The 17,671-nt window shown below is 40.0% G+C and overlaps 2 protein-coding genes across 3 annotated transcripts in view; one reads left to right on the forward strand and one right to left on the reverse strand.

The window, feature by feature from the left end:
- The window catches only part of SMC5 (structural maintenance of chromosomes 5), an 84,803-nt gene that overhangs the window by 39,178 nt on the left and 27,954 nt on the right, over window positions 1–17,671 (forward strand). The window lies entirely within an intron of this gene.
- Window positions 2,990–17,671, reverse strand: part of LOC105676391 (uncharacterized) — a 29,123-nt gene continuing 14,441 nt past the window's right edge. Inside the window, 11 exon segments of one of the 2 annotated variants that reach the window (NM_001309442.1) lie at window positions 2,990–3,263; window positions 3,875–3,969; window positions 4,146–4,701; window positions 4,973–5,179; window positions 5,265–5,780; window positions 5,913–6,259; window positions 6,473–6,868; window positions 6,991–7,104; window positions 7,297–8,209; window positions 8,352–8,876; window positions 9,676–9,806. In NM_001309442.1, coding sequence (NP_001296371.1) covers window positions 2,990–3,263; window positions 3,875–3,969; window positions 4,146–4,701; window positions 4,973–5,179; window positions 5,265–5,780; window positions 5,913–6,259; window positions 6,473–6,868; window positions 6,991–7,104; window positions 7,297–8,209; window positions 8,352–8,876; window positions 9,676–9,806 — 4,074 coding nt within the window. 2 annotated transcript variants of the gene reach the window in all.

The following is a 17,671-nucleotide window of genomic DNA, read 5'->3' on the forward strand; positions in this document are numbered from 1 at the left end:
CGGCGCATTAGCGCGGGCCTCTGCCGAATCGTTTAACATTATAATGACCGGGCTCCTGAGAACAGTCGGAACAGGTAGGAACACACTAAGAGACCTGCGAGAGAACGGGCGGACCCCCCGCAGCCTCCGTTCACCGGCGAACACGATGTTATCTTTATCTATCTCGACTTAGAGAAGAAGTTAGAGAAGCTAACCGGCGATGTATGCCCGCCCGTAAACAATAGATCAATCGAGCGACTTTTGATTGTTTAGAATGAATACACGCGTGTATATGTTCGCCGCGAAGACATATCAGCGCGAAGACACCGAGTTGCCGTTATTATCGCGAGTATCTGCGGCATTTGGTGCGCGAATACCCGCATACACGCCGGAGGTGTCGCGCGGGAAGACTTACAGTGTACGCCGGATAACATTCTCGGGCTATTGGTCTTCTTTGTTTTTTTAGCCTTCCGTTAAATAAACGGCCGACAATGGAGATATTATTGCGCGCGAGGTTGAAATGCCCGGCATGTACATATATCTCGCGAATTACAAGAGATTTCCTGATGCGCGGACGCATTTCCGGGAGTATAAATAATTTTTAATTATTGCAACATATTTATTAAAAAACTGCAATACACGTAACTAACATATAAAAACGCATTGTAAATATATTTCAATTATTTGCATTTTTTTATTAATTAAAATATCAAAATATTAAAATTAATTTATTTAGATGAAAAGCTAATTTTTATTTTATTTTTTATATACATATTGTAGAAAACAATATGTTGCAAAAGTTCAATGCAGAAATAGTTCATAGTGGCGCAAGCTGTTGGAGAAAGTATAAACTTCTAAGTTGAGATCATGGTAGCGACCAATGATACTTCGAAAGTTTTCGGTACGAATAGTAAAAAAAAGTATATTTTTTATTTTTTAATAATTATATATGTTAGGAACAGCGTGATTTATTGAAAAAATTTATTTTGCTTTTAACGTGCGATGTAATTGAATCGGTAGTGTACTTTGAATCTGTTAGCCTGAACAAAGCTATCTCGCGTTACAGAAGGTGCATGTGTTGCCATATAAAAGGAGCAATACGACAGTTTTAATGTTTGTGAAGTCTTTATTCTTCAAAAATTTTTGGTTTCCATATATTTTTTTTTTTATGTTTATAAAATCGTAATTAAAATTATAAAACAATTCGATAATTACTGACAAACAATTCCATAACAAATCTGAAGTAGATACAATGCGGAAAAATGGGATGTACATTTATACGGTTTATAGAGTCGTGAAATAAAAAGTTAAATATACAAATAACAATAATACATTACCAATTGTGCAGTAAAGTCGCTTTGACATAATAATACATAAAAAACGGAGTGGTCGTGTGAGCAATAAAAGAATTCAGAAACATGTTTAACATTATTTAATTCCAGAAGGCACAACGAATATGCACTTGAGGAACGTAGATTGCGAATATCTCAGTCGCCGTGAACTAAATTACAATAAATAACACTGGTATAATCCATAGCGAGTAAATTCAAGGATCATCATACATTTTTTAAGAGTAACAGTATACATATATCTGGCAAAGTGTAGCCGAGATTTCTACAAGGTTAACTATTAGGAAGGACTTGCGTTGTTTCGCGGTATGTACAAACGTATGTAAAAGTTCTTTTTACAAGCCTACATCTGTCGAAAAAGAACGCTAACAGTTTAGTATATTAGCGAATATTCCTCGAGCAAACGAATAGTAAAAAATTCTATCCCTATACAATAGTACGAACTAATTTTCTGACCATTGTGATGTATATAACGTACGCTGCTGACGTAATATCTATCTTTTTATAATATACACGTAAGTAGTTGTATATGAAATTCGGACGATCTTCTGTACATTAGAAAAAGCCACTATCTTTATGGTATAAAAAACTTTAAATAACAAAATAGTTTAAAATAAATAATTCTTTTTTTCTTTTTTCATTTTCAACTCATCCTGCATTATTCTTATGTATATGTTATATACACATTTATTTATCTGGATTTATTTTATTGATTTTTCTATCTTTTTTTACTTGAGCTTTTGCAAAATATACGTATTAAAAAATATAATTGTAGTGAAATAAGTCTTTTTGCAAAATTATTGGGTAGTGATGCTTAAATGAATATCATATACATTGCTTCGTAATGCGAAGAACATAGCATAATTAAAGACACGTTTTTCGCAACATTGCTGGACATGCGCGAATGTACAATTAATTACGAAGTGGAATCGAGGATTAAAAATACTTTCTATTGGAGTCTTTGACACTCTACGCAAACATTGAACGATCTTAAATATATAGCTATTCAGTCATATTGAACAGCGAATGCTGATAGTTAACCCTTTCCAGTTCTGCACAATTCTTTAAATTCTATTCAAATGTAGTAACTATTTGCATGATTCTCTGAAGTTGCTATCTAAAGAATGGCACGCTCTACTTTATATACAAATCGCTTATTTTGACAGCAATATGTATAAAAATAAGAGATTCATATACTGTACGTACGTATATTTCGGTTTATCTATATCAGAAAGCACAGGAACATAAAAAGAAGCGATTCTCAAGGAACTGATGCCGGAAAGGGCCAAGAGATTTACGCGAGTGTATCTATACAAAATGTGATGTAATTATCTGTTATCTCTCAACGTTACTTTGTACAAGAATGCTATTAAGTGGACCCTTAACGAGAAACATATTTCGTATAAAAATCTTTCGCAAGAAATCCACTCGTGTATCAATAAATAATCGCATCTGGTGATCGAGTATGCAGCCAGCCGGTGATTAGTCTTATAAAAAAATCAATTAACATCTCATGGATATTAATTGATTTTTTTTGTAGGCATAAACGCGATGGCGATGTACGATTGACAAACGCGTAGTCACATTCGCGAAGGGATATCATGAAGCAAAGAATCGTTCACTGACTTTTTGCGGGTAACTAGTGAGAAAAAATGTCATGGTTACGCGAACATCGCCACTCGCAAAACACCGGATCGACATTCAAATGCGCTAGCTTCTTCTCGAACTATGAATCGACAAAAAGTAAAGGGAAGAAAAAGAGGATAAAGAGCAATACGATGTGTGTCCCTTCTACCTTGAGAGTCAGTCTTACAGATTGAGCAGAAGGCGACAGAACTATTGAATAATGCACGGATGTCGATCGTCTCTTTCGCTTCGTCGCGAAACTTCGCAATTGCGAAAAATAGCTCTTTCCTTTTGTACTCCTTTGGTTGCCTGCGATGACGAATAGTGGTCGGTCATCCATGCCTATACGAGGTGTGAGATGATGCGACTTTATTTCGCAATGAGAATCAGTCTCAAAAGTGGATCCAGTAAATTGGTTTCATCATCGATAGCTAGTTGTTTCTATTGTTATACATGCTCTATATCAATTCTGTAGTATTTGGATCGTTTTTTTTTTTTTTTTTTTTCTTTTTAATTTAAACAATTTTTTCCGATATCCGTGCAAAGCCACTTTTTTATTGGTGATGATTATCTTATATTTCTGTCTTGAGCTGCTAAAGACATTTAGCTTAACTTAGGCATGTTGTAGTTTTTACCATATAAGATATCCATAAAAAGACGTATGCGATCTTTAAATAATTTATATCCGACAGTTTCATTCACGAATATTTCAATTCAAGCATCATAGTCTATTTAATTTATTCGAGACAGAGCTACGCCACCAATGCACAAATTTCGAGATATTTTATATCCCGAAACGCATATTAGAAATTCCTTCAAGAGAAAAAATGTTTAACTACTACAACTATTTGAATCAGTTTCACTTTTCCAACGTTGAAAAAATTCAAAGAATATTTGGCTGGTTAATTGAAATGCCAGACCAGAGAACCGCGATACTCTCTGGGCTTGTTAAGGAACCCTTTGGTATGACCTTGACGGTTACAAGGTACGCCGCTTCGCCGGTATAGACGAGTGCCTAAAAATAGCTTGTATCAACTTCTTTTTTTTATTCCGAGACGTTGACCGTCTATCGCGGATTCTGCCGTTTTGACCCTGTACAGTCATTTCTGTTTAAGCACCACGTACCTCGAGGCGCCTGACTAGTTTCCGATTTCTTCATGAAATTGTTTACTTATGTCAGAGCACTGATACGTTGTCGGTACTTTTCCTCTCGGGCAGCATGGATGTCCTTTCTTCCAACTGGATGTTCCCGGCGCTACCGTTCATGTTGGGCTCGTAGCCCAGCTTTAATATACCTGGCTGAAGATTGACGTACCTGTGAGCTTGGTTGTCTTTGACGTTGTTAAAATTTTCCTGGAGCCACGTCTGCTTCAAGACTGAGACTCTCGTGGAATCCAGCAGAGGACTCGAACTGTCCTGCTCGCAAGACTGATTGATCAAGGAGTCCTGATTCTGATCGTCGTCTTGGCCGTTCAAGTCCAGTAAAAGCGATGTCGGCGAATTCAGTTGCTTCAATCCGCCACTTTGTAAAGACTGACGCTGCGATGGCCACGAAAAAGAGACTTTCCGGTTATTTTCTGTTAATTGTATGTCGACTTGCGCGGTGTGCTCCAGTTGCACGCTAGACAGAGGCACATCCAGACACGGCGCGATGATACGAGGATTCGTCGCCAGAAAGTCTACGATTTCCGGCGCCGTTGGCCTCTTCGTGTGGTCGACGTTCCAACAGGAATACATTAAATTCTCGCTACAAATAAAATATCAAATATAAGAAGCTGAATCGCTAAATATATTACCGGTTTTATCGAGATAGCTACTCACAGCTGCGACTTCACTTTCTTCGGCGCGGTAAGACAGTTGCCTTCTTTCACGTGCGACAGCACTTCATTGTTGCTCATCCCTTGAAAGGGAAAGCTGCCGAATGTAACGATCTCATAAAGAAGCACGCCGTAAGACCAAACGTCAGACGCCGGTGTGAAAATACCGAGCGCTAGCGATTCCGGCGCCATCCATCTTACCGGCAGCATGCCTGAGGAAGGAATTTTTTCAATTCATATCTTGTAGAATTATAGCGTTGTAATATAAACAGCAATTCGTATTGCGTGCTCTCACCTTTCCGATTAAATCTATAATAATCGTTCTCGTACATTGGCCTCGTCATACCGAAATCACCCAATTTTACCACCCGTTGAGCATTCACCAAACAATTGCGAGAGGCGACGTCTCTGTAGAATAGAAATAGAAATATAATAATTGCGACATTGCTGATATGATCATTGAGACAGCTTGCAATTGTGTTTCGCAGCTCACCTGTGAACATATTTTAATTGCGCTAAATAGCTGAGTGCTCTGGCGACGTCCAATGCCATGGCGGTCAACTTTTTATTCGAGATCTCGTCCGAGTCCTCGTAGCTCCGATCGTTAACCAAGTGTCTTCTAGCCAAGAGATAAGTTTTCAAATCGCCATAAAGCATGAATTCCATTACGGTCAGTACGGGTTCGCACTTTATGCACACACCCAACAATTTAATGATGTTTTTATGCTCGAATCTCTTCATGACTTCGACCTCGCTCAGAAAATCGAGCTTCTCGTCGGTCGAGCTGCCGACCTTCAAAGTCTTCACAGCGACGGCTAACCAGCCTTTCTGAGGGAAGAATGCCTCACCGCCGTAAACGGTGCCGAAGGCTCCCTCTCCAAGTTTCCGATTGATCACCACTCTATCTCGAGGAATTTCCCATACGTCTAAACTAGAACTGTCTGTTTGTGACAAATCGATACCTATAGACTTCATGTACTTTTCGTGGAGCCGCACTTTCTCGTCGTATCTGAAGAAATAACAGAAAAGTAAGATTAAGTGAAATCTTGAAAACGACATCTTCAAAAGATTCGTTTCATTTATCGCACATGATGTCTATTAAAATAAAATAAATATAGAATAAAGATTGCGATGAACGTACTTTCGCTTAACGATGATAAAACCAACGATCAGAATCGCTCCGAGAAGGCCGAAACCGATAATATTAGCGACGACGATCGCTACTTCGCAAGAGACATCCAATAGCTCCGCCAATCCCGACAGAACGCATCTCGGTGGCGGTTCCGAGCCATCATCAGGCATCGTTTCCGACAACCAAACAATAGCCGAAGTATTCAAATCCAAAGTACCGCCAATAACTTCGTGCTTCGTATCCGAGATGTTTGGATAAAAGTTACCGACAACACGCGTTTCGTTATCGATAAATTGTACGATATTAATGACGGAATATCTCGATGGCCCGCCTCGGAATTTTATTCTCCCGGATACCTGAAAAGTAGAATCGTAAAAGTAGAAATTTGGCTGTCACAAGCCATTGATTATTTTACATAATCAATTATCGTCGTAAGAGAAATTTTAATAATTCTTTGATCAATCTTAATGAATAATTTCTCGATGAAAAAATCGTCAATTATGATAGATTATCTTATATTTATTTTCTGTATTCCCTTCGTAATTAATCAATAAGTTTGCGCAACTAACCCCGTAAAAGTCCGTCTCGCCGATAATATGCGTAAGACGATTGACCGTCTGATCGCTGTGGAGATCGAAGACGTAGCTCTGATTCTCGTGAATAAGTCGATCCATAGCATAAGCGTAGGTCCACATGGCATCGTAGGCGTAGCCCGCGTAGTCGGATGGTTGCTGATTTTGCGTTCTGCAAACTTCTTCGTAACGCTCGCGCCACTCGCGCACTGTAATTCCCTCTTGCATCATGTCGTCGTTCCGGGCAAAATACGCGTGCGACAGACCAAGGTATCCATTTATGGCTTTTATCATTTCCTTTGTAGTGCATTGTATCTCTTCGCCCAGTTGATTGTAGTAATCGGTATCGTACCATTGTTGTCGGAGCCAAAGCGGAAGGAACCAAACGTAGCCCTTCAATAGAAAAAAAAAAAAACAATTAGAATGCTAAAATTGTAGAATTTATCCTCCATTTTGTTTTCTTACAATTAGTTCGTTAATAATAAACGAAATTATCTAATTTGTATAATTATTACCTGAGTGGCTGTCATGTCCAGTTTATATGCCTCGCACATAACTTGACGAGCTACCTCGTTGTATACGTCTGCGATAATAATTCTTGCTCGCTTATCTTTCAAATCTTGCAAATACTAAAAAATTAAGAGAAAATTACTTATAGATACTTATTTATATTTTTGCATATAAATATTACATAGATATTAGAGCATCGCAATTTCTGTTTCTTACAAACATCGTGTTTATTTTTGAAACCAATAATTTTTCTGCAAACTTTATTGCTCTCATTATCGTATTACACGAAACAAATCAAAATTAACTCCTACCTTCGTCATCACATCGGGTTCTCGTTCTCTCGGAAATTTAATGTTTGCTACGAAGGTGATGCCATTGTCTCTGAGTATGTCCTGCATGTACGATATATACTCGGTATATTTCTGCCCGTCCTCCGTTAAGGAGGCCACTCGATGCCAATGCATTCTCTGCAAGAGTTGCAAGTAAACGTGCCTGTATTGCTTATTCTCACCGATAGTTCTGAAGAAATACGGGTATTTGCTGCGATCATCGAAGCTTGATCCTTCGGCACTGTAGCTGATGATCACCGTTTTGTAATGCTTCGACACGCCGACCAACGGCTCCACGGTTTCCGAACAAGCCGGTCCTAATACGCCGACCAGCTTCTGATAATAATTATGTATGATGTAATCGATGAAGGACTTCATCACCATATCCGACTTGCACTGGCCATCGCTGGCCAATAAAGTCAGATTGTAATCCCTAAGTAAAGTGTTGTTGTCGTTAATGGCCTGCTTCGCCATCTTCGCGGCGATCACGATCGATTTGGCCATGTAGGAGTTGCCGCTCATGGGAAATATTCCGCCCACGAAGAGGGTGTTCTTGTACTCGTTGTTAGGCTTCCATTCCGTCAGGGTGTAGTTCAGATTATCCTTCAACCAGCCGCAGGCGATTTGCTCGTCCGAGACGATACTCGGCGACCGCGTGCGCCGCACAATCAGATCTTCGTACATCTCCCTGTCGAACTTGGCGCGATTTATCGCCTGGAAGGCGATCGTCGCGATCGTCTCGAGCCTACCCCACACCAGCTTCGTTAGTCTGTTCGACTCGTAAGCGCAGTTGATCGAGTCTTTTCTCGTTCCACAACGCGGAAAGTCGATTGTCACGAACTCCCTGTCGTTCGGAATCACGCTGCTGGGCGAGTAGTGCAGGATCACCAGTGATCTGATAAAAAAAATTTGTTAGAAAACTCGTAACATCTCGTGTCTTGTAGCGCTCGTAATATCGATCGACAGGATCGACAAGATCGACAAGACAAGATCAGACGAGTTTCGACGAGATTACATATTCCATAGATTAACCGTACCTATTCTCGGTGGCAGACGACGAATTTTGCGCGAGGTGAATGTATTCCTTGGTCAAATGTCTAGTCAGCAAACTGAGATTCGGACCCACCCACGCCACCTTGACGTAGAGCTTCATCTGATCGATGTGTTTTTTCACGAAGCGTGTCACGTCAGGATACTCGGCCAGCAATAGCGCGCAGGTCGACGTCCTCCGCTGCTTTTGACCTTGACACTGTTCCGGAACATACATCCCGTACTGGCAGAAATCTTCGTGGCAATAGTAATCCGCGGTGACCGAATCCATCGTGAAATTCTTGACGAGCGGCAGGTAGGCCTCGTCGATGGCAAACCTGCTGGCGGTCTCCAATTTGGAGAAGATCATCCAGTTGTCATCGGGCCTGGCCAATACTTCCGGAACAAACCAGCCAAAATGTCCCGGTGGCGCTATCAAGCCGCATTCCTTCACGTTGTATTTATTCAGTAGCGGCAGCGTGTCCTGCTGCGGCGGGATCCAAACTTCCATGTTCACCATCGTGTCTGGAAATCTGGCGAACAAGACGGAAATGTTACTTGACCGGTTTGAACTGCGCGTACATTCTTTCAATACAGGAAATATATCAGATTCACTGATAACTTACAGCATACGTAATCGTGAATATTTATTGCCGTAAAAAGACATTGAAAGCTTGATGCTTCTCTATTTGCTTGCGTGATCATTAGTTAATACACATTGACTATATATACTATATAAATATATATATAGACACACAACATATTGTATAATGTAATCGCGCTGTCAAAGAGATATTAATCGACAGCCGACGTGTCATCGAAGCGACATTGAAATATTAACAGAAAATCCAAAGAGTTTAATGCGTTGCAACAAAGTATTTTATATACTGAATAGGATATATTGTTGATTTCGAAAACTGCATGGAGATGAGTATCATTAAACCATTAAGAGGAGGCAGCGCGAGAAACTTGACTGCTATCTGTAAATACGTCCTGAATATTTGCCGGAGAAAGCGTTACTGCTGGAGACGCAAATGCAATCGCTCAGCGAAGAAGATGCAAAGCATATTTGTGACCGTAAGTGTTTTCTTCATTGTCAATCTTATCACGTAATTATAAATGCGATATGACGCGACATTCTTATGAATTGAATGTCAAATTTACACATTCCATTCATCTTAAGTAAGCATCTAAAAAACACTTACACACTTGCACAGAAAAATAAAAGATCAAAACAACGTTACAATGTTTGTTGCAAGAAGTGAAAAAAAAAAATATAAGAAAAATCCAGCAGAGCCGAGTCATTAAATTATGATTAATCATTTGTCTTACACTCTGTGCTCGGTGTCTTTCGTCGGCATATCGGATAGTCTCGCGAAGACTTCAGATACGTTGAATCTGTCATCCTTCTCGACAATGGCGACGCCGGTATAACCCAATACTTCGGTCAGGAAGATCTTCATGATCTCCGATGACAATCTCTGTGTGACTCTTCTCGACACTTCGAACTCAATGTTCAAGAAGTGGCCCTCATGATGAATCACTCTTTTCGGATTGACTTCTGTAAATCGTAAAAATTTTTTTCCTCGATAAGAAATTCTCTCTTTCTAAACTTTTCTTGTTTTAGAAACTTACACCGTAAGAAAGAATTGAAGTCTTTAGTAATCGGATAAGTCATTAAGGATTCTAAAAATAGAAATTTCGCGTGTAATCCGATCACTTAAAAGAAAAATATTGAAAACTGAGAACAACAGATTGAAAACTGAGAACTAGGAATTGTGCTGCGTGCGTGGAAACGCACATGTAGAAATGCAAGGTCGTTTGCCGTCCGATCTGAACAATGTAAACATCTGAGAAAAACATGTAACCGGGGGAAGGACATTTCCGGCCGTTACCAATCCGCGCGACGACGACTATGTTTAAGTGCTCGATAATAAGCAGGTAAACTACGCGCGGCGCAGTGCATTGACGCACATGGAATGCGTTCGGTTCCTTATTACATGCCTCGCAGCTCGATGTATCTAATTATTCGTTAGAAATCGAATGAATTGTTTGCGGACATGGGCGCGATTCAATTAATATCTAAACCGGCGCCTATCATATGGTAATTAGCGGCCATTCCGCGTGGCGCCGTATTTCCGATGGTGAGTCAATGATATCTTCGAAGCTGACAAATGCATCGTAATTGAGCCGCAATGATCGAGCCGGCCGATAATGACCGGCGATTTACCTTCCAGCATCGTCAGACAGCGGTTCGAGTCCGCGATCTTCAGCGTGGCCACGAGGACCAGCAAGCCCACTAAGGATCCGGGTCTCAGCATCTTGACCTTCTCATCCTGCAACAGACGAGGCGAGATCGGCGTGTTATTGAGATTGCTCGTTAGAGAAATAGATTAATTTAGTCACGACTCGCGCGGTCGATCTGCGAAGTAATGAAACGGCTTGTGTTTCCAAAGGTAGTGGTATTGTTCTTCCGAGTTGAACGTCAGTATTGGTAAATAAAGAAAAAAGAGAAGGACAGATGGAAAATGATTGAATAATGCAGCAGTAATTGAAACCTGAATATCACTTGAAGCGTCATCCTTTTTTCATACTCGCACAGATATAATTGCGATGTTATTCGAAAATAGATCTATATTTAGCGAGTCGGTTCATAAGATCGTACATATCTTTCAGGAAATTTACAAGAAACAAGCAAAGCGAATTAAAAAATGCTTTTAAATAATCATGCGGCGTCAAGTCCAGCAACGTACAAATTTTTTCCTTTATATTTCTTTAGTATCAACAATTTCTTGCCATTTACTGGAAACATGTTTGTTTTGTCTACATCGGGAACGTATGACATTTATGATAAGTGCTGCAAATGTGAGCAGTGTGCATAAATCGATAAAGTTTTTCAGTTTCTCGTACATCACGTCGCAAATATCGTGTCTATGCGAATTAAACTGGCTTTATAAATAGCGTTCGACATTGTGTTTATAAAATGCCGTAGGCTGTTACATACCGGCGCCAGTATACAACGGCAATCCCATTTAGAAAGCAATCATGATGACGAACAAATCGGGCCATGAGTATACAAATATCTAACGAAGAAAGAAGGAAGATCGTCCTTTCTCTTTTTATCGTACGGTTTCTCGGCATTCCTTCGCGAGGTAAATCAATTCTACAATTTCGCCCGAGATTAAAGCTCAGATTAAAGGCGTGGAAATTGCATATCCGCGAGATTCGCGTCTCATCCATCAAAGCTCGATTCCCCGCGATCCCCCTCTGTCTCCTCCTCTCCAGTTAGATCCCGATTTAGATGAATTTTTCTCGCTCTCCGGTCAGTCCAGGCTCGAAAGGAATCATTGCGCGCAACACTGTTCGCATTTATCACGCACTATTCGCACGACCGGACGATATCGCACCGCTATCGAGGTGAGCTGGCATAGGGCGATAGGGTCGCGAGGGGTTACGGAGGTAACAGACGTGTTCGGCCAGCGGGGTATCGGCCGATCTTATCTCCCCGCGGTCGGTCGGTTCTCGCGGCAATCGAGGAGGCGCCTTTTTATGGTCGCGCGCAATAGGTATGCCACATGGTGCGAGAGAAGGCCGAGCCGACGGAACTTCCTGTTTTTACAAGCGTCGCATTAGCTCTAGCGGTGGGAAGAAACGCTCTTTAGTAGTATCTATGACTTGCGCATTCGGGTCGTAGGCATTGGAGTTTGGCAAATATAAACGAAACGTGACCTGTTTTGTATATGATCGCTCGTAGAGAAGCGACAAGCAGACATGAATAAGTTTATCCAGGAGGTCAGTCGCGTGGCTCGATCTCAAAATTAGATAAGTTTATTTCAACTTTTTTATCGATTGCATTCTATATTTTAATTTTAAAAAATATACAACAATAGAAATTAAAGAATAAAATTATCGCGATTCGACATTTTTACTGCCGCAATTGCTAAATTAGGAACCGATTATTTGATACGATTTTTTATTTAATCTCAAATAATAGAGAATCAATTTTACTTTATCAAATTTATTATCTATAATAAAATAATTCATAATTTTATTTTACACATTTTTCAAGCATTGAAACGAACGGAATCACCAGGATTCCGTCTGAAGAATTTAAGGTATTAGCGATCGAGCGAAATTCCGCGCATCGCTCCGACGTCGGTGCAACATCGACGAATGTTACGGTTCATTGCGTGCGGTCTATATCAACTCGCGAATTATGTTCGAAAGACGAAATGGGCGCCGGGCGGGGTTGTACGTGCTCGCAAAGTCCAGACTCGCCGGCGCCCGGATGCCGCCGCGACGTCTGAAACTTGTCGTCGTATCTTCCGAGGGTATAAAGCAGCCAGCCATCGCGTCGTATTTGGACGGAATTGGGCACGGCAAATTTCGTCACACTATTCGAGCGTACCGATTTGGCTTTCTCACTGCGAAGCTGATAGACGACGCGAGACGCGGGCCAAAGTTTTTACGAGCGGGCACTAACGGTTGTTGGTTCTATTCTTATTTGAAAAATTATAATTAAGTATAATTTATTCCGTAAAATTAATTAATATTAGTTTTATTTTTAACGTATAATATAATTTTACGATATTAATATTTTAGGAAACAATTATAAAGATTGAAAGATGAATTTACGGATTATTAATACGTGCAATAGTGCACGTTTTATTTAAAAAAGATGCAGAATCCGCGATGTCACGATCGTCGCCTTTCGTCTCTCAGCTCGTCGACGAGTCAGTACACACACAAATGTCGCGACGCGACCTGATGGATCATCCGTCCAAAGCGGCTCCAGAGGAACAGCCGACAGCGACGCGTTCATCACCAATAAATCTGCGCAGTCGTTTGCGTGGCGAAGGGCAAAAATAGTCTCCCTCGTTGTCGCGTGTCGTACTTCAGACTTCTATTTTTCATGTTCGCGACATATTTATAAGCCTTAAAACATAAGAAGATGCAAAATATTTGCAATCAGGTGGAATATTTCCGTTCCCTCGTCGTGTCGAAAAGATTTCACGTTGCGCAACAGTTCGCTCTTCGCGAGCGGATGCTGACGATATTTTAACCCCGTTTATGCGTCTCACCGGCTGAATTATGCAGAAAGCGGTGCAAAATATCGCACCGGCATCTCGAGGTAAGCGATGTGACGCAGAGAAGATACAAGACGAGGGAATGACGAAACGCTCGCAATTTAGATGAATTGCAGAGGCGTCGAAGCGCGGTCCGACCTACGCCCCCCGTTATCACTCATGAATAAGACATTATCAGATCGACTGAACTTTGCGCGGATGTTGAACACCGAGTTTCGTCACTGTGCCATTCAGAATCTCTTCGGCAAAAAATCTTTATGTAATAGGGAATTTATTATGAATGGGCAAAAATTCCGTCGAAAAATTTGTTTATGTTATTTCTCTATTGAAATTGCTGGAGTCTTGATTTTGGCGTGCTTGACATTTAAATGCGCAAATGCGTAAAACTTTTAGCTACCTCAAGATTATTGAGTCTATATACCAGAATAATTTACGCTTTATGTTTTGAATATACATAAGACAAGAACCGAAATCTGTGTCGTTTAATTAGGATTCGTGTCTTAAGTGTGTAAATGTGAAATTTCTAAGAAGTCCCACATCTCAATGTATGTCTATATGTAGAGATTTCTGCGTTAATACGAACTGACATTTGAGCGACATACGATGCTTTAGATTCGCGATATACTAATGCATCGCGAAGGTCTTCGCAATGCATATCATCTTAACGCAATTGTCACAATAAATCTGCTCAATTGCGACAACGCGTGTTCCGTGATTTTTTCGCCATCGATTATATTTTTAAGCTTTATCATAACAAAAGAGACGATTGCCTGCCCGTTGGACTTCCTTCAAAATAAATTCAACGAGTCTCGTTTCGTCTTATACTTGGCCTACATGGAATACGAGAAAATAAATTCATGTTGAGAGTAAAATAACATAAAATGTGGAATAAGGAAAACGATTAAAAATGATACGATTGTATTTTGTTTGACTTTACTTTGTGGTTTCGAAGTAAGATTCAAATGCACATCATATCTTTAAATACATTAGATCATATTTCAGCTTCATATTTAAGCGATAAATGTATATCGATTAAAACTCCATTAAAATTTAAAATAGTAAAAAATATTGATATATTCGCCATGAGTATAAAAAGATGTCATCTGAATATTGATAGAGTCCAACCTTTGATCCCGCGCATGTATATCACTGGCTAGTTTGTTGCATCACACGATAACATTGTAACGTTAATTCCGTCCTGATTGAGATAAGCGCTCCCGGCAGGACGCGCCGGGTCGAAGTCAGCTTCAGGTGGCAAAATGAGCGTTTTGCATGGACGGATGTTGGAGAGTCCGCTATCCTAGATGCCGGGTGCTGATAGGTAGGCGAATATTTTAACAGCACAGCACGAAAGGGCGATGCCAGCACGCGACCGAGCACGCGACTTCGCGTGAGCATAAAAGTTGTTGAGGTACGGCAAGTGCAACATTGTGCTTCTACGTGGAGACACGAATAAGAGTCATTCCGGCCTCGAATCGGCGCAACGTCGCCATTTGATATTTTTCTCACATGCGAAAAATTTCCCCCTTAATTGGGACGTTTCACATAATTGTGTTCGGCGTGATCACGGAATATCTAGATCGCATAAAAACATTTTTCTGCGAACATTAATATTTTCTACAAACGACGATATCTCTTTATTCTCGAGTAATTTTTTCGATGCGTTGATTGATTAATCAATTCATTTCGACGTACTGTATAATACATTTGACGTAACATTCCGTGTTTTGTATAATTACATTTGATGTGATTTCACAGAGACAATGTAAATATTTCTCAACAGATGTCGTCAATTTTCAAACAGTTTTGATGATTATTTGGTTGCTTCGAGAAAATTGATATTTGTATGGTCTGTATTTGTTCTTACGTCAATATTTCTCCTTATTATTGTTGCTCGAAATTTGTTTACACAATAAGTCAACATTTGCTTTATTATCATGCGCAGAAGCGAATGACTTAAAATATTGCTGCAAACGTCTCGTTAAAACAAGCAATTTCCACAAATACCGTGCAATAAAGAAGAAAGTCTGACTTAATTTCCATACCCGTCACTGCTTCTCTCCGAGCTTGTATAAGGCAACGAATAATATTTTCAAACTAAATTTCCGAGTATGTTTGCGTCGTCTGAAATCGTCGCAAGAGCGATTCGAGATAGAACGATTGCGTATCTATCTCAAACAAATGACAACAGGAGGAAGGAAGACCTCCGACACGCAAGACACATTGCGAAATGATACAGCTAAATGATGTAATTGGCGGTTTCATGACGACAAGGAAAGTTTTGCTAGATGCAATTAGTCAACGTCATTGCAAAACAGCGCAAAATTTCAGCATTGCAAATCCTTTTGCAAATCCTAACAGAAGTAGATATCGGACTTCCGAGAAAAAGTAGAAAAATAACTTAAACGAGTGACGCGAATATTAGTGACCTGGTGGCGTGAAAAACACGTCACCGAGATCCGAGCAACAGCCAATCGCGTATGGCCCGATATGGTAAAAACGTCAAGAACGATTTGACAACGAGGCACACGATGACTTTGCACGACAGGTTTTCCTTCTGCGTTTGCTTACTTTATTCGAATATCAGCGTAAAATCAAATTTTTATTTTCGAATATAAATGATACATTATTAATGTGTCGTAAGTAAATTATTCTAACATTAGAAAAAAAGAATTTCTATATACAACTGTCTAAAACTTTTCTATCTTAATATTTTTTTGTTCTTGTCATCGCTTCTTTATGCATTTTATAAATTGTCTACTATCTATATTTCTTCCCTCGCACACGATAAGTTGCGTAAAAAAGAAAAAAGAAAGAGGTTTGATCCCACGGTACAATGAAATATCACTGTCTCTTCCTGTCTACGGGGCAATAAAAGTTTCGTGCTACAAAACATCAAACGACAGCTGTACGATCTATTTTTGGAAAGGGTAAACATATTCGCGCGCGCGCGAAACAAAGTCTCAGCGCGCGCTATTGCGTGCATGGAAAAACACTACCGGGCGCAAAACGCGGGCGCAAGTGAACGCGCACAAACGGAATCACGCGTGAAACGCGGCAAGAAGCGACTTCGCGGCGCCGGAGAGAGGAGGGAAATCGCGAATGAAAATCACAAATCAACGCACGCCATTCGCTTTCTTATCGAGTGTTTTTTCCGCGACAGCGGAAACGCGTGCGCTTTCAACGACGACGATAAACAACGATATCGCCGATACACGCCAACGAAATTCGCGCTGGCCGAGGCCAGAGATCTCGATTGCGTGTAATGAATGTCACAATAAGTGCCGTGACGTTATACGAGAATTATTTTCCCGAGTCTCAATTCAAATGAGATATTGTATTACTCGATGACGGTTACTTTGATATTTTCAACGATTAATAAACAGCATTAATGCACTGTTAAATTTTTTTATTAATTTTGCATTTTACACGTATGCATTATATCCTCCACTGAATTCTAATTATCGAACTTTTATTATCGACGTTTGTCAGCGCGCGATAATGAGTGCGTTAAATTGATTTTATAATTAACTTCTTGTCGTTAGAATTAATGCGATTGTTACGCATGAGTACGTACCTTTCAGTTATCGTTCCCGCTATACCCCGGCAATAGCCGTAGGTATTCTAATTACGCAGTAGAAACAGGCAATTTGTAAAGCTGTGTTTGACTAAGGCTCGTATTAGAAAATGAGATCGCTGGCTCTCAGCCACAATAACAAAAACAAGCAAACAAATCGTAAAACTGCACAAAGGTCGTAGTAAATTGTTTCTTAGGAAAATATCTGACGTGTTAAAAGATCTGTTACGAGATTCCATTATCATTAGCACGATGTGCAAGAATAATGAAAATATTTTCACAGACCTACACGAAAGTATTTTATTTTCGCATTATCTATTTACATTCAATTCCACTTGGAATTTAATTTCTAGATGATTATTTCTCAGTAAGATAGATGAAATTATTTTTACTAAAAAAATACGTACATTACGTTGAAGGAAGTGATGTAAGTGAAAAAGCGGTTAAAAAAAATTAATCCATCAATAGATTGGTTAATAGCAATCCATCATCTTTCTGGACAAGTCACTTTAATACAACACATTGTACCTTACAAATACGCGCTTAAAAAAAAAAAAAAAATTTCGACGGGCGGTGTGATGTCGCAAACGAGCGATTTCTCCCAGATCGGAAATTGTTCGAGTCGATATCGATCGACGACTAATGTGAGCCCGTAGATCGACGC

The sequence above is a fragment of the Linepithema humile genome, chromosome 3 (assembly GCF_040581485.1).
Source record: "Linepithema humile isolate Giens D197 chromosome 3, Lhum_UNIL_v1.0, whole genome shotgun sequence".
Lineage (NCBI taxonomy): Eukaryota > Metazoa > Arthropoda > Insecta > Hymenoptera > Formicidae > Linepithema > Linepithema humile.